Below are 25,178 nucleotides of genomic sequence, written 5' to 3'. Positions count from 1 at the left end.
GGTAGCTTTTCCAACTATATTCCCCTTGTTGCCTCTGCCATTCCCTTTTCCAGGTTACAAACATCGCTCCCACAAAGGTTCGATGCCACGGTCTAGGTCCTGAGCACTGGGGCTGAGCGATGGGATGGCTTCATCCCATTGCCAGCAAGGATGGCCTCTGAAGTCCAGGTCAGATAAAGGGAGCTTGTCAGACGCCAGGGCATGGTCTGTCCAAGTCCCTGCTGTCCCTCCCAGTTCCAGACAGACACAGGGTCTGGCCAAGGAAAGATGGATGGCACAACCAAGACTCCTAGAGGATGCAGTGCCAAAGTACAGGTCCCTGCAAAAGAAGGGACTGGAAATCCAACTCGTGCCCAGCAGAAGTAGATGCTGTGGTCCAGTGGTTCGTGACCAGGAAGGGTTGATGAGCCATGACCTGAAGGATTGTCACCAGAGCCTGAGAAGTTTATGCCCCAAAAAGTCCATGGCAGTTTAGATGTGGTCCTTCTACCCGTGGAAACATGTCATTGGACTGAGTTTAAATAGCAATGCAGGCTAAAGGGCTTCTGCTATGGGAGGTCTCTACTCAGGTCTGATTTTCCAGACAGCAAAGAGAGACATCCCCGCAAACCCCACCCCATGTGATATGGACTCCCAGGGATCTCCACACACAGACAGAAGAGTTGTGTCAGTTCCTGACCCCACTCAGCAGCTGGGACACTGGGGTGGCTATGGCAACACTGGCCTGCAGAACCTGAGAACATTCTCCACGGAACTCAGGTGGGGTTGGCAGACCTGAGAGCAGCCTCAGAGAGGAGGGAAGAGAGGCAGACCCAATGACAGAGAGATCTAGAGTGGTACGACTAAAACAGGAGGCCGTGCGGAGAGACACAGAGAGGTGAATGAGAGAGACCAAGAGAAAGCAGCGCATGGGAGACACCGCTCCCCAGGCGGTGACACACCGGTGGGCCTTGGAAAGGTGGGAACGTTACCATGGCAACAGCCCACAGGAAGTACGCACAGCCCCCTCTGCCACTGCAACTGGTCAACACTTCAAGCTCCGGCCCAAGCTCCCACTCCAAACTCCGTATCTCAGGCCAGAGCCAACCCTGCCCTCAGCCAGACCTAAACGCCATGTGATTGATTTACTTTGGACCAGACAGACAGGAGATTTGGGAGCCGTGCTCCCAGGCACAGTACTATTCTTCCCCGTGGCCATGGTGGACTCAGGGTTAAAAGACGAGTACAAAGTGGGTGTCTACAAGCTATCAGTCGGAACTTTGGCATTGCACAGGAAGTTCCTTGATAGTTTCCCTGGCCACTAGGCCCCAAGCATCTACTTAAATCCTTCCAGTGATGGAGAGCTCAGTTTAACGTACAAACCAACGGCTGTCCTTTGATCCTAGATAGATCTCTTGCTCTACCTTTTGGCAGAGGAATACCAAGGACAAACAAATGGATTCTGGTAAACCACAAGCTTGTATGGCTAGCCCATTTCCCAACTCCAGAATCCCAGACCCTGACTATAGAGCCACGAGCCCACATGACTATCCCATACTGACTTTAAGTACCCCAAACTCATACAACAGTCATGTATATTCACTCTGGATCCACAAACACACATCACTGTCACAAACCTGATTGTGGGAACACAGGCCCACATGGTTGTCACATATCCTGACTTTAGAACCACAGGTCCACACTCTGACTCTAATCCCCATCACAAATCATTTCTACCACCCCCTAAACTATATTTCTAACTTTTCACACCTGCTTTATCATACACTGTCCCTTAACTACAGATTTATGTTTCTTCAAAACACCTATGGATTTCTTTTTCTGATAAGAAAACTCTTCTCTTACCTTAGGAACTCTGTATCCTCAGGATGTATACCCTTGTCCCTGAGCTGGCCCAACAGTAAGTCCCAGACTTCAATCTGGGCAACCTGAGAACACCACAGACCACAATTGCTCAGTGACTGGAGAACCCAAGAGTGTCTGCCCACCCCTCACTGACTTTTCAAATGAGACAGCACAGTCTGCTCAGTTTGGTCCCCTACCTTCCCTGCCCAGCCTCTTTGGTCATTGTCATGGTTTTCAAACAGAACAATAAGACACAATATACACGGAGGGCACACAACATACAAAGCACTAGTCTACACATCCTGCAGATTGGATTCCAGCTTGTCATTCCAGAAACTCCGGGATCTAGCAGCTGCCAAAGGATAAACTCAGGATACAAATCCTGCAAGCCAGACTCCAGGACATCTTCCAGCCACTGGTTCACTCACCCAACTGACCACAAAAGTCAGGGCTGGGACAAGCTGATGCCAGCAGCCTGGAACTCTATCCGGATCTCCCACATGGGTGGCAGGAGCCCAAGTACTTGGGCCATCTTCTACTCCTTTTCCAGGTGCATTAGCAGGGAGCTGGATCCGAAGCGGTGCAGCTGGGACATGGACCTGCACGATAAAGCTAGCATTGCAGGCAGAGGATTTAACCTGCTGTGTCCCTACACAAAAGATTACAGGCACCAAAGAAAGCGTACAGCCAGGAAGCAAGCACATGAAGAGAGTTTTCCCATCATTAGCCATTAAGGGAATTTGAGTTAAAGTGATCAGAGTGGTGGGTGACTGGCCTACTAACTAGCTAAGACACCAAAGCAGAATACCTGTAGCCAAGCCCAGCTCCACTCCTGATGCCAGCTTCCTGTTAATGCATGTGCTGGGAGGCAGAATACGGTCAGGGCTCAAGTCCTTGGATCCATGCTGTCCATAGAAAGGACTCCCAGCCCCAGGGGAGTGAGTGAGCAGGTGAAAGATCTCAGTCTCGCTGCAGTGATTAAAACACCCAGCTCAAGGGGACAGAAGGTTGATGAGCAGGACCAGGTCGAGTGGGACACATCTCTCACTTGTTTTCTTACCAACAGGGTCCCATCCTACCCCACCCTGATGCTCTCCACCCGATTCAAAGCCAGTTCAGCATCTTCCCCGCCCCTGCCCAACCCCTCCTCCTCCTCAAAGGCTGCCTAGTCTAGTCTAGTCAGTGGCATCAATTTCCTCCCAGTTTCAGAGGCTCTAAACCAACCTACCCTTCTGACTACACATTCTTGATAATGGTCAAGAGGAAAGAAGAAAGGGAAAAGCCAAAACCCTAAGACAGGCGTGAATAAATACGAAGGAGTCAGTCCTACAGGGCCTAAGAACCTAAATGCAAAGTTCTGGTGTGTCCCCAGTTTAAGGAGCTTCTGGAGAAAAACAAAAACAAAATCTAGAAAACAAAACAACATGATCCAAAAAAGGGTTCTGGCTGCCTCGCTTGCAAGAACTGCCTTCTAAATCTTTGGGTAATAAATGCCCACCAGGAATACCCTAGGCAGGGGGCTGGTCCTGCCCAGGCCACTTGTCTGCTCTGCTTTCCAAAAACACATTAAAAACACATTTCCCAGTTTAATAGACTTATGAGCTGCAACGAATGTGTCAGAAGTCTTATAAATATGATAGAACCTGCTAACCAAGCAAATGTTAAATTTTGCATAAGGAGCCAGTATCCCTAACTCCCCAGCAGACGCTTAATGAATATTTCAAAGAGAGCACCCGCCAGCTGCTCCGAAGGCTCCAGACGAATTAAATGGGCTTCTGTTCGTGCAGGATCAGCCCCCTCAGTCTCCCTCCCGTTTGCTTCACCTTCCCCGTGTAAAAACAGACACAACCCTCCTGACTCCCAGAGCTCTGGAGGCCTGGGAAAACAGCAGTTGCAGTGTGTCTGCCTATGGCATCATGAAGGAGAGTGGCCCCCGTAAGACTCATGTTTGCCCAGAACCTCATCACGACCTCAGCAAAGTTCGTTGTGCATATGCTTAGGGAAGAAATGGTCAAAGTGGACAAAGTCTCGGCAGGAATGCACTTTCGAGATGTGCTGTGCAGCAGCAGGCGGTGGCTCTAGGGCCCAGGGGTCTCTGCCCCTCACAAGGGAGACCTGGAGTGAATTCCTGCCTTCCAGCTCCAGCCTGATCCATTACAGGCATTTTGGAACTAAACCAGTGGATGGGAGCTCTTGCTCTGTGTCTCTGACTTTTGTATAGGTAAATATGTAAATCAATATTTTTTGTAATTATTCTGTAATGTATATATGAAAACATTACATATGACCTTATAAATACATACAACCATTATTTGTCAATTAAACATACAAATTATAAAACTGTAAAGAATATAAAATGCTACATATTAAAATAAAATTATAAATATTTAAGATCATGAAATTAAACATAAAATTACATTATAAATATTTGCATGGTATTATTTAAATCACATTTAATATTAAAGTTATAAATGTTTAATTTTATAAATATTTATAATAAAATATTTGATTTCAAATATTCATATTAGAATTATAAAAATTAAAAAGGAAATGATGAGCCTGCATGGGGCTCGCCCTAATCCTAATGCCTGCTATCTATGCAAGGAGAGAGCAGTGTGGGCCTCGGCAGCCCGGGACACAGCAGTGCACACAGCGGCGGAGGCCGGTCCCCAGGCAGGGGACGGCTGGAGTCACGCAGCCTGCAGAAGGCAGAGGAGGCCAGGAGGCAGCCTCCCTCAGCAGCTTCTCGATGTCACCCTTGTAGCCTCCAGACATGAGACAACAGCTTTCTCTTGTTTCTAAGACACTGGGTTGTGACATTTTGTAGGGGCATCAATCGACCGAAGTGACTTCTAGACACTGGGACATGTGCCTCCATAACACATCTCCCCTACAATGACCAGAGTCCGCCACTTCTGGTGTCATGGGAGGGGCTGCCCTAGAATGTCATTAGCATGGAACATGTATCTGTCAGACTCTGTAGGTTCTGACATTTTGGGATATGGGGGGGGCACTCTCCTCTGGCTAATTTTCAACTTCATGCAATACCTCTCCATCCTGCTTCCTCAACATACTCAGCCTAAGCTGGTTAAGACCAACAGAAGGAGCCAGGGGAGAAGGGGGAGACTATAAAAGATGCAAACTCCACAGACACCCCCAGGAAGACGGCTCACACACCATGCAGGGCTCCTGGGGGTCTGACAGCGGAGGTGTGCTGCTGCCCAGCACTGGGGAGTGTAGCTACACTCTTGAAAGAGAACCAAGCATGCCAGGGCCATGAGCCCCAGGGATGGGGGAGCCCAGCAGGGCCCTGGTCACCTGGCCTGGGTCCTTAGCCTGCCTGCATGGTGAGTGCTGGGTCCATGAGCCCTGGGGACTGCCGGTCCAGTGGAGCCTGGGTCACCTGATTAGGGTCCTTGGTCCACCTGTGAGAACCAGTCCTCCTCAGTGGAAAAGACGGAGTAGTGGACAGCTGGCCCAGATCCACAAGGAGGATATGGCAGCCCATTGAGGCCTGCAGGGGACATCTGTACCATCCCAGAGGAAGGAGGACAGAACAAATTGGACAACTACCCCAGCCAAATGGTGACAGCAAATATCTGAATGAATGGAGGCTCCGAGGTCAACTGTGTCAGCCAATGGACATTGAAAGGGTTCCCTCATCCTTGGATCGGCAAAATCGACAACATTTCAGAACTATCAAAACTACCTGGGTAGAACCCTCGGGGTGTGCACCACACAGGGACCCAGGCTTGATATCAAGCGGCCATTCTTCATCCCTGGGCACTGGAGCGGTTGGGAGGCTGAGTATGGCTTCTTGCCTTATCCCTATTCCCCTACCCCAAAACAAAGAGATGCAGACATCAGAAACAATGATCACACCCACTTTTCCCTAAACCTTGATCCAGCCCACTCTGATCAACTATGTGAACATCATCTAAAACTAAATTTCAAAAAGAAAGAGAACCAAGTCCCCCAAGAAAGTAAGTTTCCTTTCATGAAAAAGAAATTGGGACACTGACAGGCATGGAGGGAAGACCAAACAAAAGCCCGGGGTTGGGGAGATGCTACCTGCAACCACAGGCCACAACAGCAACCAGGCTGACCGCCCGTCCCACAGTGCAGACCCCAGCCTCCAGAAAGGACCGGAACGGAAGGGTCCGCCAAACCTCCTGGGCTGAGGGTGCTGCGTCCAACAGCCCTAGCAAACCAATCTCCCAAATGCCCCAGGTCCTGGCCATGCACAAGCACACTCCGAAATGACTGCCCAGCTGAAGCAGGAAGAGTGAGCGCTAAACATTAGGCCAAACACAACACTCTTCAGAAGCTAAAGCATGCATGAAGTGCGTCCATCAGAAGTCTCCTGAGCCAGGACACACCACCAGCTTCATGTCATGGTCTTTGCGCATGGTCCTGCTGGAGAGCCTACTTCTGTGTGACTTCCCTTTCTCAGTCAACAGCCGTGAAAACTGAATAGCTTCTGGAAGTTACTGCTAATTGTGAGCGATACAGTCATCCTTCTGCAAACATAATTCTGTAGGACACAGTTCTGAAATTTGTGCTTCTCTGAGAGACAGAGATCTTCCATCTGCTGGTTCATACCTCAGTTAGTCCTCAACAGCTGTGGCTGGACCAAGCTCAAGGTGAGAGCTGGGGATTCAGACTGGGTCTCCTGCAGGGGTCCCAGTCCTTGATCCATCAGCACCGCTCCCCCTACAGTCCATATTGTAAAAAACCAGAGGCAGGGGCAGGGCACACTGCTAGGGGATGTAGCAACGCCTGCTGGGCCAAGCACCTGGCGTGGTATATGTTAATGCCAGTTTGCTTCACTCTCGCCCTTGGAATGAAGCAGCCCAGGCCAAGGGCACCTGCCTGGACAGGAGATGGAGAAGGCAGGGTCTGGCTACTTTCCAGTTGCTACACAACAAGCCTCAACGAGAAACCGAGAGGAAAAAAATAGAAGAAAAATAACTTCAAAGTGCTCCCTAACCAATCAGATATTGGAAAAAAAGGAAAAAAAGTCAATTGCTAAAACGACATGGCAAGACATTACATCTACATGAATTTCTATGAAATTATTCTTTCATCTTTCAGAGAACTTGCTGAGAAAAAGTCAAGATTCTTAATAACATCTCAGAGGGGTCCATAAGTGCTCTGTTTCAGAGACCTAGTTGGAACGAATCGCTCAGAATCTCTCCTCTGAGCCACATCCAACTCTTGATTAAATTTAAGTTTGCTAAATTTTACCCAGAAACAAAAGAAACATCTTGAGGGAAGGCTTGGTAAGGCAGGAGACGCAGAGGAAGAGTCAAGCAATTGTCATGGGAACACTGAAGCTGTTTAAATTAAGCCCACTTGGCTTCCCAGTCCCAGGTTCTTCCAAGAATTTCAGAGCCAAGGAAATCTAGGGCACTGAGAGTCAAATGCACGTGGCTGGTCTTACGGAGAGTACGGGATGTCGTCTTCTGAGGTGAGATTTCACCCACATAGCCTGGCTACCCTCCCTGAGCTGCCTGAGAGCGTCAGAACGTACAATCCTCCAAAGACCCATCCATGCAAAAATCCATCTGTTGGGCTCAACGTTCCACTGCAGAAAGTGCTCCCAGGTGAAATGTCGGCACCTCGGGGGTGCTGACAAATGAAGCTGGGGCTGTGCACGTGGCCCAGCAGTCTAGACGCTCAGGGTCCGTGCTCAAGGACCTGGGCTTGAGTTCTGGCTCCAGCACCTGCTCAGGTCAACTCTGGGAGGACGTGGAAATGCCTTGGGAACCCTGGTCACATCACAGCTCCGGGTGTCGCAGCTAACCAGCAGATGGCACAGCCCTCTCACCCTCTCTCCTTGTTTCCTCTGGCTCCCTCTCCTGCTCCCTTCCTCTCAAGTTTAAAAAAGAAAGGGTGGATCCAGCACGATAGTCTAGTGGCTTAAGTCCTCGCTTTGCATGTGCCAGGATCCCATATGGGTGCCAGTTCATATTCCCAGCTGCTCTATTTCCCATCCAGATCCCTGTTTGTGGGAAAGCAGCAGAGGATGGTCCAAAACCTTGGGACCCTGCACCTACTTGTGAGACCTGGAAGAAGCTCCCGGCTCCGGATCAGTTCAGCTCTGGCCTTGCGGCCACTTGGGGAGTGAACCAACAGATGGAAAAATCTCTCCTTTCCCTCTGTATATCTGCCTTTGCAATAAAAAGTAGTAAGTCTTTTTAAAAATCATAAGCAAAAGAAAGGGCGGTCAGTCATTACGCCGAGGAATGATGCTCAACAGGAACACAGGGAAAGGAGTGACCACAGGCGCAAGCCCGGCTCCTCCCGGAGACAAGAAAGCCTGCAGGTGAACAGGGCTTCCAGGCGCAGCTGAACCCCAGCATGGCTCGGAAGGCCCAGAGCCTAGGTGCTGTTCTGGGCCTGGACACCTGGAAACCTGCAGTTAGGAGGGGAAACCATTTTCCCCAGCACTGTCATTGCAGGAGAAAGCCACCCAGCAAATCCATATGGAATCAGAACAGACCCAAGATTTTCGGTGTTGAAAACAACCATCGGCGTTGTTCAGGGGCCAGTGATTGCAAAGCCATAATCTCCCATGCACTTGACACCAGCTCTGCATCGGTTCCATTTTTCAAGTTCTGGCTTACAAATCCTCAGACCTGGCCAGGTGAAGTTAGTATAGGCAAGTAAACACTCCAAGAGCAAAAGAATCAGATTTAAGGGAAAAGTTTAGTTTGAACCAGAGCTTCATTTTAGAGCTTCATACGGTCTCTGCCTCTCTCAGCCAAGCGCCCACCTCCCTTGCCCTCAACATGCCAGAAGGAGGGTTTACAGAAGATGCCCAATGTGCCATTTCACAACTAAGTAATCTCTTAACATAAATCGCATCTGTTCCTATTCCACTCACAGAAACACAAGAACTGCAGGCAATTTTCCATCCACTAGGCTTAGAGACCAATGAAATTCACCACTAATAGTAATAATGATAGGAAAGTTCTCTCGGAAACTTTGAACTTTCTACCCACTAACACTAAACCTGGAGCCAGGCAGTTAATAGTTTTAAAAAATCTACTTTTTCCTATCCTCCCTCTGGTCTGAAGAGGGTGCTAGTGAGCAAAACAAGTTTAAGTTGACAGCTGAATGGGGGAAACCTACACACAAAGCCTCCTTTAACTTGAAGGGGATACTAGGACTAGGAAACAAAATGTCCAACTCAACAGCCGAATGGGGTAAACTGAGGTAACAGAGTCCAAGATCCAGAACAACATTGGAGTAATGGAGAGTGGTTAAAGTTATGGTCCTCGGCCTTGCAAGCACACACATATGCAAAGTTATATACATACACAAAATATAAACAGACTCTTGCACACTTTGGTGCTGATGCATAAACCAGACATAAAGTCCAACCCAGGCCTAGAACTGTGGTGTGCTATAGAAGCATCCCATGACGAGGCACTGCTTAAAGTCCCAGCCCGTCTACTTCCAATCAGGCTCCCCAAGAAAGTAGCAGAAGATGGCCTAAGTGTCTGGTCCTGGCCACCCACATGGGAGACCGACTTGGAGCTCTAGGCTTGGCCCAGTCCTGGTCACTGCAGCCTTTTGGGGAACAAATAAGCAAATGGAAAATTCATTCTTTCTCTTGCTTACTCGCTCGCTCTTGCTCTTTCTTTCTCTCTGCCTATGCCTCTTTCCAACTCCATAATTCTGACTTTCAAACAAACAAGTTTAAAAAGGAACCCCTCGCTTGACTTCCATAACTTACTCAACAGATTTGTTCACAGAAACGCACACAGAAAATGCTCTCTGCTTTATCAGAAAAGACTGGGATTACTCTAACGGGCTACCAAGAGGAAACCCATTCAATAACATCATAGGCAATACCAAGGATGGGAGGGATCTATGAATGCCAGAGGAACAAACAACAAAACCCACTATTAATGCAAGAATACAAGGCACAGGGATGCTAGAGTTTGGACATGTATCCCCTTACATTCATGGATTTGGTCCCCAGAGTCTCACATTCACTGTACTAAGAGAGGGTAGACTTAATGGTGATTGCCGGCAGGGTGGTCTTGGGGGGTTTGGGGAAAACTGGGTGGGTCTGGCCCTTAGGTGGAAACCCCCTAAGTCCTGGTGGCTCCATCAGAAACCATGGACCAGAGACCAGAGCCATATACACACACGCTCCTTGTCTCCCACCGGGCAATCTGCCATTTGGGACTCTGCCACCAAGACACTCTCACCACACTCTCACCAGGGAAGCCCACTTGATCTTGCAATGTTAGCCTTTGGTAAGTGGGCTACCTCAGGCATCCTATTACAGGACAAAGAGCTAATACCAGAGTGACAGCTCCAGTGTGATGGCACAGCAGTTCTGAGAGGACACACAGGGAACTAGCAATAGTGTGTCTGTGATGGGGGACTGGACCAGAAGGAATTTAAAATTGGAAGAAAGTAAGTTACATCCTTAATGTACTCATTTGAAAGGTAGAGAAACAACAGAGAGACCTGCTGGCTCACTCCCTAAATGCCTGCAACAGTGAGGTCAAAGCTCAGACTTGACCCAGGGGTCCTACAGGGGTGTCAGGGATCCAGCTGTTTGGATGTGCACCTCCTGGAATGCAACTGCTTGAGTGTGCACCTCCCAGGGTGCACCTGCTTGCGTGTGCATCTCCCAGGGTGCACATGAGCAGGAAGTTTAAAGAGCCAGCCGAATGAGGACTTGAACCCAGGTACTCTGGGATAGGATACAGGCATCCCAAGTGGCAACTGTAACTGTATTGCCCAATGTCCGCTCCTACTTATCATTTTAAAAATCCATGCTTATCATATTTCAACTTAGAGTTAGTTGGAAATGGATGGATGGACAGACAGATGGGGAGACAGAATGAAAATTTTAAAAGAACTTCTGGCTTAGCAGATTTCCAGATTATCCCCCCGCTTTCAGAACAGCTGATCCCATAAAACATTTGGCGCCAAGACATAAGCAGGAAAGCTATGTCATAAATGCTTTTCCCGGTTAGGCTGCTGCCACTGCTCCGAGCAGCTCAGCTTCTGTCCCACACTGTGCTCTTGTGGGCTTCTCCCTTGCGGAACCATTTCTAGGACAGGATAACAGCAGTGCCAATGCTATTTTCCAAAGGCTGATGCTATTTACTAAATACCCATTAAACCCGTCTCCAGGCTCCGTTTACAGCACACTTAAGGGCAGATCCAGATGGTACATATAATGCATATTCAGGCTCGATCTGCTGATGAAGCCAGTCATCAAATAGCTGTTATCAGTTCCAGAGTCCTCAGCCACCCTGACACCCACGGGTGCATCCAGGTGAGAGGAGATGGCTGGGCTCTCCTGGGTCTGGGCAAACCATCCCCGCGCTCCCCCAGAGCTGCGCCTGCCTTCGTAGCTGAGCAGTTAGCAACGGCTCTAAGGGTTGCCTGGTAACCTGGTAACAAGGGCTGCCCAGTGTTTCTGAGCAGGGCACAGGTTTGCAGCTCCCACCCACGCAGTCCCCGCTTGCCACTTAACCCTGGCTTGACCAAGGCGAGTCAGCAGAGTGGACACTCTCTGGCCTGCCTGTTTACCAAGGCTGCACTGGAAAAGGCTCCCCAGAGGAGCCTGCCACTTTGGGACTTTTTTGGACAGACAGGTGTCCGTGACCTTACAGATGCATGAACAGGACAGAATCAAGTCTGGCCAACTTTGTTATGCAAGAGAAAGCTCGGAATCAGGTCTGTGAAGTCTTCCAACCAGTGACAACTGCCAGAAAGGGCCTGTGTCCCTATGTGCCTGCGGCTCACCATCTACAATACTCCACCCTTGTCTCCAAAGGCACTCCCTGACCACACTCCAGTCAACGGGAGTGCCAAGCCAACAGCGAAGGCAGTTTGAGGAGAGGTGATGTGCGTGATGGGAGGCAGAGTGAAGCCTGGTCCTTCTTAACCCTCTACGGCTTGAGCGCACGTTAGATGACTTTTTATTTCCTGATTATATCCCACGCGCAAAGTCGTGGAAGGCAGTGAGGATTAACCCAAGTGGAGAAGATATTGTGCGCTCTCCAATGAATAATTCATGCAGGACAAAATCCGAACACAGATCATTGAGAACGGGATATGGGGCTGCTGTTGCTTTTTTCCATTTGCTGTCCCTGAGCCTAGAGATGGCAAAAATATCCAATTAAAATGCCAGCATGGACGCGGGCAAAGACCATGACTAGTCGCCAAGTGTCTCTTCCTCCCCTCTCTGGCAAGCGAGCTCCACAAGGCAGGGAAGGGCCTGCGATTCGACCTCAGGCTGAAGGATTTTCCTTCCTTAGGTCATGGCTGGCAGCTGGGGGCATGCAGGTGCAAACACAAGATTTTTTAAACGAATTCAAAGTAAAAGAAAGGCGCATAGCCCTCACCAGGGTAACTGGCCTTTCAGTGAGTCAGATGTCCTTAGTGGAGAACGGTAATGGAACAGGGAGGGAAGTGCCTAATGAGTCTGGAAAGGGTGGGTTCCATCCCATCCTCTACAGCTTCCCCAAAGGCAACAACCTAGATACGTGTTTCCCATCAAGACAAGGGAATGACTCCATAGCTCCCCTGGGCTCTCTGCTGCTCTTGGGTTTTCCAGATCCGGACAGGGTGACTCCGAGAGACCTCCACCATGCCCAGGTGAATTAGAAAGAGGAAAGTCAAGCGGGCTTCAACATCAGACAAGACCCACACTTGCCAGCTCAGATCAGTCCCTTCCCCATTACTGAGTTCCTCGTCCCAGGTCCGAGTTAGAAAGACCATCAGCAGATGCCAAACCGCTTCTTGTGCCCTGGGCAGGTGATTCAGGGAACAAAGGAGGAAGGTGCAGGGTCAGATGGCAGGGTAGCTCTATGCAACAGAGGAGTGAGTCACAGGGAGGGACAGGATGGCGTGCTGGGCGTTTGACCCCCTCCCCCTCCAGCCCTGAGTCTAAACTTTGGGACGGCTCGGTGTGCACATGGCAGGGAGCTTGCCTGAATGAAGCCCAGCTGTACCTATCCGGATGGAGAGCTCACTCTCGACCAAGGGCAACGTGGGACCCTCAGGATCAGACTTCTTCTTCATCAACGTGGGGTCAGAGTTCAGAGCCAAGGCCATCTGGGGGTCTTCTGCTGCTGCACCCTGAAACAGGAAGCATGCATGTCACCAGAGCGTCCTACCATTTCACCTCCACTACCTTCATCCGCCAGACCCTGCAGCCACCCAGGCAGCTTGCCCAGGACTGCCAGCAGCAGCGGGGCCACACTGAGCTACAGGCTGACTTGGTTGCCGTTAGGAAGATGACAAAGCTTCCTGGTGAACAACTTTCAGGGTTAAAAATGACAGGATCTGAGGAGTTAATGCTGATCCCAGAAACAGGAAAGACACAGACCCAGAAAGATGGGGGTCCCACACCAAATGCCCCTCAGTACTGTCAGGCAGGTGTCAGAGTGCCAGGGTTCCTGCTCTGTCAAAAGCAGCCCATTGGGGAGTGCTCCCCCTGGAGGTTAGGATTTCAATATCTGTATTTGGACCACAGCACCAGGCAAAAATAGTCCCAGAGTTACAGAAGTTTCCATTTCAAACTGATGTGTCTAATATGGCAAGAAGGCTTATAATTTCTAAGAAAATATTAAAATGGCTTTCTTGGCTAAGCCTCTAACATGAATGAATCACACAAAAAGTTATGTCAAGCTATGTGTTACATACAAAACACTATTCTCATTCATCCGTATATATATATATATATGTATTCACACACACACACACACACATCATTACACATGCCTTTACCCATACACAAAACACACATTCTCACACATTCCATTTCTTCACATACAGAAATCGCACTCACCTTTACCTGTACACACATCACATACACTCTTACGCATCCACACATGACCTACGCACAAAACACTCTTTTAAAGTGTTAGAAAGGCAGACTTACAGAGATGGAGAGACAGACAGAAAGATTGTCCATCTGCTAGTTCACTCCCTAAATGGCCACAATGGCTGAATCCTGAAGCCAGGAGCCTCTTCCAGGTCTCCCATGCAGGTGCATGGTCCCAAGGCTTTGGACCAAACATCACTGTTTTCCCAGTACAGAGGCAGGGAGCTGGATGGGAAATGGTGCAGCTGGGACATGAACCAGCACATATATGTGATCTCGGTACTTGCAGGTAGAGGATTAGTCAATTAAGCTATTGTGCTGGACCCACAGACACTTAAATATACACCCTTACATGCACACACAACACACATTACACATACACACATCGTACCCTTACACAGGTACACTTGACGCACATCCTTGTCAGGAGGATCAGGGACCTGAAAGGGAACAGGATGACTCTGATGCTTGCTCCCATTATTGCTTTCCAACCTCAGGTCACCAATGAACACCTAAGCCCTGGCCCTCGTGTCTGCCACTTGTCCAACACGTCCATGTCGTCCTGACCTTCTGTTTGCCAAGTCTCCATGATGCACCTTAATAAGGTGCCAACACCTCACATAACCTTGTTTTAAAATGGAGGAGCCTTCCTGTCTGGTTTTTAAGCGGCCCTCGTTGCAACTTGCCAGGCTGCTCTGCAGAATGCTGGGAAACCATCTCTTCTGCCACACCAGGAGGGGCAGCTGCCATGCTCCATCAAGATCAAGGTTACCCCTGCAGATGGTCAAACGATTCCTGAAAACAGAGGTGGCCTCAAGGAGGCCAGGCCCAGCCTTTGCTCCCCAAGTGGCAGCTGGAGCCTGCGCCGTGGGCCACAGAGTGACAGTTCTTTGTTTGCCTGTTATGCTTTAATTATTTCTAATCTGGTATCACCTGCTGACATCTAAGAGCTCAGTGGCCATCAAAGAGTGGCTTCCTGTGCAGAGGGGGCAGCTGCTTGCCTCTCCCCCACCTTTCTTCTTCTGAAAACATGACAGAAGAGTACGGCGGGGTGGGGAGAGAAGGAATGGGAAAGGAATTAGGTTTACAGCAGGAGGGAAAGAACTGGAAAGAGAACCAGGTATTACAGCAGGAGTATCCAGGGGAAGGAACAGGAAGAGAACTGGCTGTCACAGCAGGAATGCCCATCAGCGCACACTGACCGTGGCTTAGAGGGGGCCTGCTGGGGAAGGCACTGCTTGCCTATAGGGACAGTGGTTTTTGCTGCAGCCCCCCACCACCACCACCAGAATCCCAGAACAGTGAGCATTTTGGGGTGTCATAGCTAGGGGAAGTACTGCTGGTACCTTTGGTGGGAAAAAATCAAGGATGCTGCTCACACCCTACAGAGACTTGATCCGACATTGCAGCGTGAGGCTGCGGAGTCCAGCTTCGGGAGGATTTGGGTCCCCTCTAGGCGCCCTGCACTGCTGCCGGCCATGCTGGGAAATCACAGACAAGCTCACACACACTCACCTGCCCTTCTGTAAAGAGAAGAGCCAGCCAGCTTCTCTGGGAAGGCTGCCTGCCTGCCCTCTCTGAATCCAGTGAGTTTTTGATTGGCTTTTTGTTGTGTTCTGGAGCGGTTCTTGGCAGGCCAAGCTCTCTACCCTCAGGAAGGTCGCCTTCCCCCTCCACACAGATGACCATGCAGCAGCCCAGGAGGGCCAGCCAAGGACAAGGTCACAAAGAATTACAAGCCAGAGCTTGAGGCACTCTCCTACCATGGCAGCATGTGCTGGGTTACAGTCCTGTGCCCAGCAGTGTTCTTGGCATACTGTGTGAGGCCCAGTAGCATCACCTGGAAGCTACAGAGTTTTAAGTGCATCTCTTAAGGATGCCCCCCTCCAGACTTCCCTCCCCTCACTCCCCGACCCCTCGCCCTGTACCTCTCTGACACTATAACTGTCCTGCATGGCTCTTTTCAGACTCCCAGCTGGGACCCCCCAACACTCCCCACCCTGCAGCAGAGATCTTCCTCACAGTTCCAAGCAACAGCCTGAACACAGGGGAGAAGCCAACCCCAGAAACCCCAGCTGGGCCAGAGGGGGCTGTCACCCCTAGCTCATTGTCTTCAGCAGAGCTTTCAATAAACAGTGTTAGCCTATGCGGGAGGACCAAGACTCCAAGGAGAAATTCCTGCCTATACCCACCCCCAGGGCAGGACAGCCTGCATTTCTGGGCCTTTCCCCTCAAAATCTGTTTTGTTTTCCTATTCACACTGCATCACCTGACTCCTATAGCCCCTAGCGGAATCCCTTCTAGGCAAATGCTTGAGGAAGGTCAGCCCCTCTTGACTTTTCACCCAGTCCTCCATCCCACCCCTCCTTTCCCCAGGTCCCTCCAGGAATGCACCTGTGCCCCCACCCAGGGCTTGGGACAGTTCCTGTTTCCTGGGTCACCCTGCAGTTTGCAAATGTCAAGGGGCCAACGGCACAGCCTCCTTAGCTGCGAGAACCTCCCCTTCCTCCTCCCGAAGGCTTTTTCTCCAGCCCCTTTCCCTCCATTCCCACCGTCTTCTCTGAAGCCCTGCTCTCAGCACCCTGAGTCCTGAATGGGTACCTGGAGGCAGGAGGCCACAGTAGAGCCCCTGAAACCCCTGGTGATTATAACTAGCCCCTTAGCATGGATGAACTTCAGGCATTGTAAATTTCTATTTGTTGATTTTGTATCACGACTTTTCATTTAAGGGGAAGTACAGTAGTTGCGTAATGGAGACTATCATATCTAGTAACATGTCATTTAACTTCATGGCATTGTAAATTTCCTCTTTTCTATTGTTGATTTTGAAACATGACTTTTCATTTAAGGGGATGTACAGTAGCTGTGAAATGGAGACTAACATTCAGATGTGAGGATGTAGTGTGGTATGCATTTCTGCTTCCAGCCAAAGATGGACTTACAATAAACTGTTCACTATTTCTTGACAATAGGATTCTGGACTCTCTGCCATTGTCCAGGCCCGCAATGATGGACATATGACTGAGTATGAAGAACTATATGTTAGTAATGATATAGAGGAACTGGGGGGGGGAGGGAACTGGGGAGGGGATAAGGGAATATGAAACTGTACTATAAAATAATAAGAACAATAATAAAATGAATAATAAAAAAAAAGAACTAGCCCCTTAGCATCGTGCAGTCTGGGACCAGTCCTTGACACAGGATGAACTGAGCCACCTCCACGCGCTCTTAGAAAGATCATGCAAAGAGGAGGTAAGACAGTATTTTTCTGAAGGCAAAAGAAGAAGTGGAGGGAATGGGAAAGAAGGACAAAATAAAACAAAGCCAGTGAGGCGGGCAGGAGGGCGGGAACTTACCCTATAAGATGTCTTACGTGCAAACAAGTGGCCTACCAGTTAAGGCACCCTTACCCCGGCCTGCAGTGAGTGCCTGGCTGAGACCCCAGGTCCCGGATCCTGACTTCAGCGTCCTGCTAACGCACAGCCTGGGAAGCACAGAGGCTGCTCTAGTGACTGGATGCCTGGCACCCTCCTGGGAAGACTCTCAGCTTCAGCCCAGTTTGGCGGTTGTGGGCATTTGGGAAGTTAACCAGTGGGTGGGAGCTCAAGTCTGCCCCTCAAATAGATGCTTTCAAAAAAGGTTTCGGGAAGTAGTACGGATGTCCCCCTCAGGAAATCAAGTCCAGATGCTGTCCATCAGGGCTTGTTCTGCTGTGCCAGGTACAAGGATGACAACAGTGTTGTCTTCTTCCCCAACCCCCACCCCATAACTTATCCCCACCCAGTGACTCCAGAGCCCTAGAAGCGACAAGTCACAAAAGGACTGAGTGAGAGTGCCACGGAGGGGAAGTAGCTGTTTGCAGAGGATCTCTCTGAAGACAAACTAGAGACCCCCAGGCACAGCACCCCCCAAAGGCACTGGATCCTTTGCTGGGGGTGGGGGGGGTGCAAGGCCCTGCAGCCTTGCAACCCCCAGATCTCATAGCCAACAACTGGACCCAACAGCAGCCTTCAGGGCAGTGTAGGGGGTGTGTCCTTGCCACCAATCCCTGGGAAAGCAAAGCAAGCCCACCTCTGATGCTCACTGGGGGAGAGCAAGCAAGTGCGACCCCTGCCAATCCCACACCTGCCCTCTGCCACGGCAGCTCAGGATGGGTGTTCTGGTAACCCTCTGTTAAGGCTTTATCCAATCTAGCATGAGCTAAGTTTCTCTAGCCCCCAAAGAGTTCAGTCTCTGAGTTTTATCATTAGGCCAAGTGACTGCCAAGGACTGGTCAGGAGGTTCACTGGTGCCCCCGCCAGCACGGCTCAAGTCAGATGCAGTGTGACACCCACAGTGGATGAGGAGCTCCTGTGAACCTGGGAGGTGTTGGTGGTGCGGAGGGATCTGGCAGACAGCCTGCCAGAAGCCTTATATGGGCCCTGCCTCTCCCCACCCCTGCTTCCTGGCCTCAGCTTCTGCCTCCTGCCATCCCCGCTTAACCCAGACACATGAGGTGGTGGTAAATAATTGATGCTGTTTTTATTACCAAGTAGTTACCATAATAATGACATTCATAACACAGTCTTAAATTATTCCACATAACGGGGAAAAAAAACAAATGTTGCCCCTTATCATCAGCCAGAATATAGATGGCGCTTGCATAATAGATGATCATCTTCTGTAGGGGGCCTAGCAGCCTTGGGCAGCCTGGGGCCAGGCTAGTTGGCATGATAAGCAGCCAGCCTCAGAGCAAATAGAACTTCTAGTGGCACAAGATACAGTTCTGCCTTGAGCCTACCAAGCAGGCCACGGTCTTCCCTGCCTCAGTTTACCTATTCGGGGATGATAGCCCTAATCAGGATCCCAGAAGACAAGGAGGATGGCCACTCAAGGTCCCGGGCCTCTGTTGTTTCTATAAGATGTCTTCTAAAGGCCTGTTGATTTGAAGGGCAGAATAACAGAGAGGAAGAGGTCTTCCAGCTGCTGGCTTACTCCCAAATGCCTGAGGCAGACAGAGGCGGCCCAAGCCTAAGCTGGTACCGAGAACTCTACCTGGGTCTCCCACAGAGCGGCAAGTGCTCACAGAGGCAGGAGCAGGAAGCTGGATCAGGGGTGCAGAGGGGACAGTGTTGCTGCACAGAAAATTAAGCTGCCACCTACGATGCTAGCATCCCATTGGAGTTTATGCCCCAGCTGCTCCACTTTTTTTCCCCTTCTATTTTAATTTTAGGATACAATTCCATAGCCTCTGGGATTTCCCTTACTCCCTCCCCAAGTTCCCTCCCCCAACTTATTTCTCCCATATTATTATAATAGTATAGTCCATCACAAGCAGTCATAAGCCCATCAGTCAGCTATTTAAGCATATCCTGACGTTGTGGGTGCAAACACCGGCAGAGAGTCCAGTAATTCTACTCTCAAGATAATTCCAACACTTTCATTGGGAGTCCATCTTTGATTTGGAAGTAGAGATGCTTACTGCATTGTATCTTCACGTCTGGATATACTAGTCTCTATTACACAGTTACTATACATTCCCTGAAATGCCAGCTGCTCCACTTTTAATCCAGTTTTCTGCTAATATGTCTAAGAAAGTCAAGGAACGTGGCCCAAGTACTTGGATTGCTGCCACTCATCTGGGAGACCAGAATGGAGTCCTAGGCTCCCAACTGCAACATGGTCCAGCCTTGGCCACTGACGCCATTTGGGGAGTGAACCAGCAGACTGAATTTTTTTCTCTGTGTGTGTGTGTGTGTGTGTCCCTGTAATTCTACATTTTCAAGTAAATAAATACATCATGAGAAGCAGCAAGCAGAAGCAGCAGCAGCTCTGAACAGCTGGGACTTGAACCAAGCACTCCCCTACAGGATGCAGGTGTCCTGAGCAGTAGCTTGCCCTGTTCCAGGAAGGCCTTTCCCTCCCCTACTGAAGTATGACTCCTCCGGCCCTGACCAAGGCACTGGGGTTGCACCACTGGCTCAATTTCAGTTCTTGCCCCTGCTAGCAATAGCGCCACCTCAGTCAGCAATCAGCTCCTGGAGGCTTTCAAGATCCTGGCTGTGGGTGTATCACCTAGCAGCAGAGCTGTCCACATCCCACACTGGGGCAGTCTGCTTGGAGTGCTAGCTCCCACTTCGGACTCCAGCCTCTTGCCAATGACAAAGCCTAGGAGGTAGCACTGGTGGCTCCAGAGACTGAGCCCTGCCTCCCACATGGGAGATCTGAACTGTGCTCCTCGCCCCCCAGCTCTGGCCCTCATCTGGCCCCAGCTTGTGTGTGCATCTGAGAAGGAAACCAACAGCTGACGATATGCTGTGTGTCTCTCTATGGCTATCCCTCCTCCAGGAAGCCTTCCTGCAGATACACTCGGCCTCTTCTGGGTCAGCCACTTGTGTCCCAAGACATTTGTGTCACCCATTTACCAAACTGCAGAGTAACCTGCCAGTTTCTTGGGCTATGTCAGAATGACAGGGCTCTGAATGGAGGGACTGCGTCCTCTGTGGCTCTGATGTGAAGGCCCAGGCTACTGTCTGTTCGACAATGCAGTTAGCTAACTGGGATGAACCATGCTGCAAGCCCTATGCTGTGTAACGGCAGCAGCAAAACAAAGACCCAGGAAAGTACAAAGTGGCTAGGCCCTTATAAAGCAGAGTGGGAGTGGTGCAGAGAGGGAGGAAAAGGCATACAGGTGCACATCAGCTGATGGCCAGCAGCGCAGCTTTCACGGCTTCCTCGCCTATAGTGACAGAGAAAGATCTCCATCTTGGCTTCAAGATCAGGTGGGGACAGGGAGCTTCCCTCGCGGAACTTCACCCAAAGATCCTGCCTCCTTCCCTCTTTCTGACAGATCTTCCCAGCCTACAGCCCACAAGCCCCCCCAAGGTTGCATCTTCCAGGCGCTTTCCCCATCACCGCCACAGCCTGGGCCTAAAGCTTCACTGGACAGGAGACGAAACACAGATGTGTCCAGCTGGAGCTGAGCTATGTACGAGGCCATCTCTCAGTCTATCTTTTCAGGAACAAAACTCTCTATTTCCGGCTGCTATTCCCAACTGAGCCTGTTCGATCCCATAAGCCCGATTCGCTGTCTCCGCACAGGCCCGCACAGAGATGGCTCAGAGAGGTTCTACACAGCCTGCAGAGAGCCCTCTACGCCAGGCAGCGGCTCTCCCAAGGCCAGCCAGGGCTCCCATCGGTGGGCTGGGCAGAGACATGGAGTCTGGCACAAGTTTCCCAATCAGTATGTTGCATCACCTGCTTAAAACATCACATTCCTTAAAATAACAAAATGAATGGAAAGTACTGCAGGCATCTAAGTGGAACTAGGCGCCAGCTTTTCGATCCGCATTGGTCGTCCCGTGCTTTTAATCTAATCACAGATTTGATTAAGTCACAGTCACGTGACTTCTCTCCATCTGGGGTATCTGTCCCGACCAACGTGGAGCTTTCAGATGTTATCTGATTGGGCGGAAATGTTATGCAAATAGCCGGTATACTGTATCCTTTAAAGGACGAAGACAGGGAAAAACAAGTTTGTATTTGCTCAGCACAGATGTGAGTTTTGTCTCAAATATTTTCAATTTGTTGTAGGTGAGCCGCGGATACTGAACCCCTAGGAGAAGCAGGTGGGCCATCTTACTCACTGGACCTGCAATGAACATCCATGCGGTAGGGAGCTGTGGCCACAGCAGGGACCACTGCAGCACACTCACACAGACGTACGTAACACTGCCCGTAATGCAGGGGAACCATACACTGCAGGCAGCCTCTGCAGGGCTCTGGACCACGAGCACACAATTTCAGATGTTCATGTAAAGAATAGCAACCATCGGAATCCCTGAGGTGACGCTTTTGTACACTGAATCCAACTGCTGGATGTCACTGCCTCTGTTGGCATGTATGTATTACATGAAGTTGCTCACAACAATACTACTGCAACTGTTGAGGCTCAGGAGAAGACGGTGGGGGGGCAGGGAGACTCAGCAGGCTGGAGCCAAGCACAGAGTCGGCTACGGGTGAAGGAGGATTCCAGATGGCTCTGCAACAGCACTGGGAGACTGTCTGAGATAACGCTGCCAGGAGCCAAGTTTGCTGGTCATGGCAGCCAAGAGTATTGGCACACTGCAACTGGTGGTGACTTTAGAAGCACGTGCCCTATCTCATTGGTTTCTGGTGTTTTTGATTTTGCTACATTGATTAGTACTGACAATTTGTTGGTTTGATGATAGCTCGACTGCCAAAAGCCTCAGGCCTAATTTATACCTAATTTTATGTTCATAAATATTTATGCTTATAAATGTGGGTAGAATTGCTATGGTTTGAATATGATTTGGCCCCAAAACTTATGTAAAACTTTAATACCCAAACTTGTAAATTACCGAAGGAGGGCAGAGACTTAATCCAATTATATAATTAAGGAAGTGGACCCTAATGGAAGAGGGTCCTTAAGACCCTGAGGGTTGACTGGGAGCAGTAGCCTAGCAGCTGAAGTCCTCACCTTGCACGCACCAGGATCCTATATGGGCGCCAGTTCTAATCCTGATGGCCCCAGTTCCCATCCAGCTCCCTGGGAAAGCAGTAGAGGATGGCCCAAAGCCTTGGGACCCTGCACCTGTGGGAGACCAGGAGAAAGCTCCAGGCTCCTGGCTGCGAATCAGTGCAGCTCCAGCTGACACAGTCACTTGCAGAGTGAATCAGTGGAGGAAGATCTTCCTCTCTGTCTCTCGTTCTCTCTGTATATCTGACTTTCCAATAAAAGACCCCGGGGGAACACTTTCAGCGCACTCCCAGTGCCTGTGTGTCTCTCCGCCTTCACCCTCTCTGCCTCCTGGCTTACTGATCCTTCTCTGTAGTTTTCTGCTATTCATCATAATCCTCTCACCAAAGCCAAAATCTGCCCAAAGTCACAACATTTATACCTTAGACTCCTAAAACTGAGCCAAATAAGTTTCTTGGCTGCGTAAGTTGGGCTGCCTCGGGTATTTTGTCATGCTAACAAAGGAAAAGGCTAACAGTGTAACGGTAACAGTGAAACCAGCTTGGGGACCAGCACTGGAGCCGTGGCTTAGCCACCCCTTGCGGTGCCTGCACTGCATCCTCGATTGGAGTGCTGGTTTGAGTTCTGGTGGCTCCACTTCGGATCCAGATCTCTGCTTGATGTACCTGGGAAAGCTGGGGAAGATAAACCAAGGATGTGGGGCCCTGCCAAGCACGTGGGAGCCCAAATGCAGTCTCTGGTTCTACACTTCAGCCTGGCCTCGTCCTAGCCACTAGGGACATTCGGGAAGTGAATCAATGCATGGAAGACCAATCTGGCTGTGTCTCTTTCTCTCCTTTTCAAATGAATAAATCTTTGTTTAAAATAGCTTGAACACACCTTAGGGAAGACTGTGCTTTATTTTCTTTAAAATCAATCACTCAAACAGGAGAGCCACAAGCTTGGAGACTCAAAGCGATACAATTCTCATCCTCCTTGCTTCCCTCCCCACTGACTCAAAATGCAGGAATTTTTCTGCCTCCAAATTTTGCAATGAAACTGAAAAACATAACAGTCGTTAGTGACCCGATAATTTGTTTCCTACCCTCAAAATAACAAGAGCTGCTTAAGTTACCACTCTCCAGGCCTCCGCATTCAACTGGCTGAGCAAGACACCGTGCATACTTCTGTTTGCAGACAAAAGTCTCCCTGATGACTTGTTTTGCCCTAAATTGCCATTTCCCAGAGTTCCCTATTTCAGCAGATGCTTCGAAGAAAAGAAGTCTATGAACTAATATGTTCAGTAAAGTCTGTGAAAGCAGAGAATAACCCCGAAAACCCAGAGCAAAGACCATGTTGCATGCAGTCCCACATCCGCCATACTGACTTGGACATATGCACGAATGACTAATATTTAGCAGATGCAGCCTGAGGATTTCCAAAGCATTTGCTTTCGGGTCCAAGCTCGGAATACTCAGCAAAGCACTTCTCAGGCTGGAACGTGAGCATTTTGGAGCTCTTGGCTTCAAACTTTCATCACTTGCACAGAGAAAGGTCTGAGTTTATCATCTTTGAAGATGACTCGGTAGAACTCATCACACACACACAGGTACGCACATTCTCTTATAGTCAGAGCAGCTAAGGATTAGGAAAACCAAGCAGGCAATTATTCTACAAAGACCCTGCCCTCTTCCCCTTTTCTTTACCATAATTTTAAAAATATAAGAATTAAAAATCTAACCCTTCTATTATGAATGCTGGAATAGAGATTCTTATCCCAGCACTGCTGGGGAAGAAAAGCCTGAAGTTTAGCTTTTCACCAATCTTTAGAGCTTTGACCATCAAAAAAAAAAAAAAACATTTTCCTCAACTGCAGAACAAAGGGAGAGGGAGACATGGAGGGAGAAAAAGGGAAGGAGGGGAGGGAGGGTGAGCTAACTAGCAACAAGCCAAAGAGCCAGCCCCTAGACAACCACACGCCGTAGACAGAGCACTCTACTTCTGCAAAGAAATCCCAGTGTTAGAACAATGCAGAGTTGAAGCAGAGAAAATGAATAGGGATGGAAATAAATAAGCTTGGTACTGACCTTAAAGTTATTTTACAAACAGTAACTCGGCCTGCACAAACTCTGCTCTGCAACATGCTTAGCTTCCAACATGCTTTCTCTTCTACTCCTACACTCAATCCTCAACATCTCCTCGCAATTACAGCAGATTGTAAACATCACTATCCCTGTTATGGGCCAAGCCATGTTCCTTCCCCTTCAACCTGAGGAGCTCTTTCTTTTTTTATTGTAAGTACTTTTTATTTCTTTATCTTTTCCTTTTTTTATTTTATAATTTTTTATTTTTATATTTTATTATTATCATTTTATGATACAGTTCCATAGGCTCCTGGCATTTCCCTTATCCCCTTCCCAATTCCCTCCCCCCCCTCCCCCGCCAAGGATCTCTAACCCTCCTCTAACCCTAGGATCTCAGAATTCAACTAGGTTTAGAGACAGGGTCTTTAAAGATACAATTAAACCGAGATCCTTAGGGGAACCCTCACCCGATATGACTGGGGTCTTTGTAAGAACTTTAGATACAGAAGGAAGACGGTGTGAAGGGACTAGAAGAAGACACACCTGCAAGCCAAGGAGGCAGGCCTGCAGCAGAGCCTCATGACCCTGCTCGGGAACCAACACTGCCTACACTTGGACGTGGACGTCCAGCTCCAGCAACATGAAAAGAAAATATATGTTGCTTAAGCCACTCAGTTTGTGTCACTTTGCTATAACAGACCAGACCTAGAGAACAAATACAACCGCCACTCCACAAGTCCAAGAAGCTAACGACTTACTCAGCATTGCACAGAACGGTTTTGGACCCTTCTATTTCCAAATCCCACCATTCCTCTGCATCCTGCAGCCCCTGGTGGGCAACTGGCACTGCATTGAGCAACCTGGGCTTCAAGACGCAACATCAGGGGTAGGCGTTTGGTCCAGTAGGTAAGATGCTGGCAGA

General features: G+C 49.5%; 1 protein-coding gene across 6 annotated transcripts in view; it reads right to left on the bottom strand.

The window, feature by feature from the left end:
- The window catches only part of SLC39A11 (solute carrier family 39 member 11), a 378,198-nt gene that overhangs the window by 176,729 nt on the left and 176,291 nt on the right, over nt 1-25,178 (bottom strand). For 4 of the 6 annotated variants that reach the window (XM_058676223.1, XM_058676225.1, XM_058676224.1 and 1 more), the window contains one exon: nt 12,816-12,963. In XM_058676223.1, coding sequence (XP_058532206.1) covers nt 12,816-12,963 — 148 coding nt within the window. The remainder of the gene's footprint in view (nt 1-12,815; nt 12,964-25,178) is intronic. The other 2 variants (XM_058676226.1, XM_004592948.3) reach the window with 1 other exon arrangement.

Source organism: Ochotona princeps, chromosome 17 (assembly GCF_030435755.1).
Source record: "Ochotona princeps isolate mOchPri1 chromosome 17, mOchPri1.hap1, whole genome shotgun sequence".
In the NCBI taxonomy this organism is placed as follows: domain Eukaryota; kingdom Metazoa; phylum Chordata; class Mammalia; order Lagomorpha; family Ochotonidae; genus Ochotona; species Ochotona princeps.
This window is presented reverse-complemented; position numbering and strand designations above follow the sequence as displayed.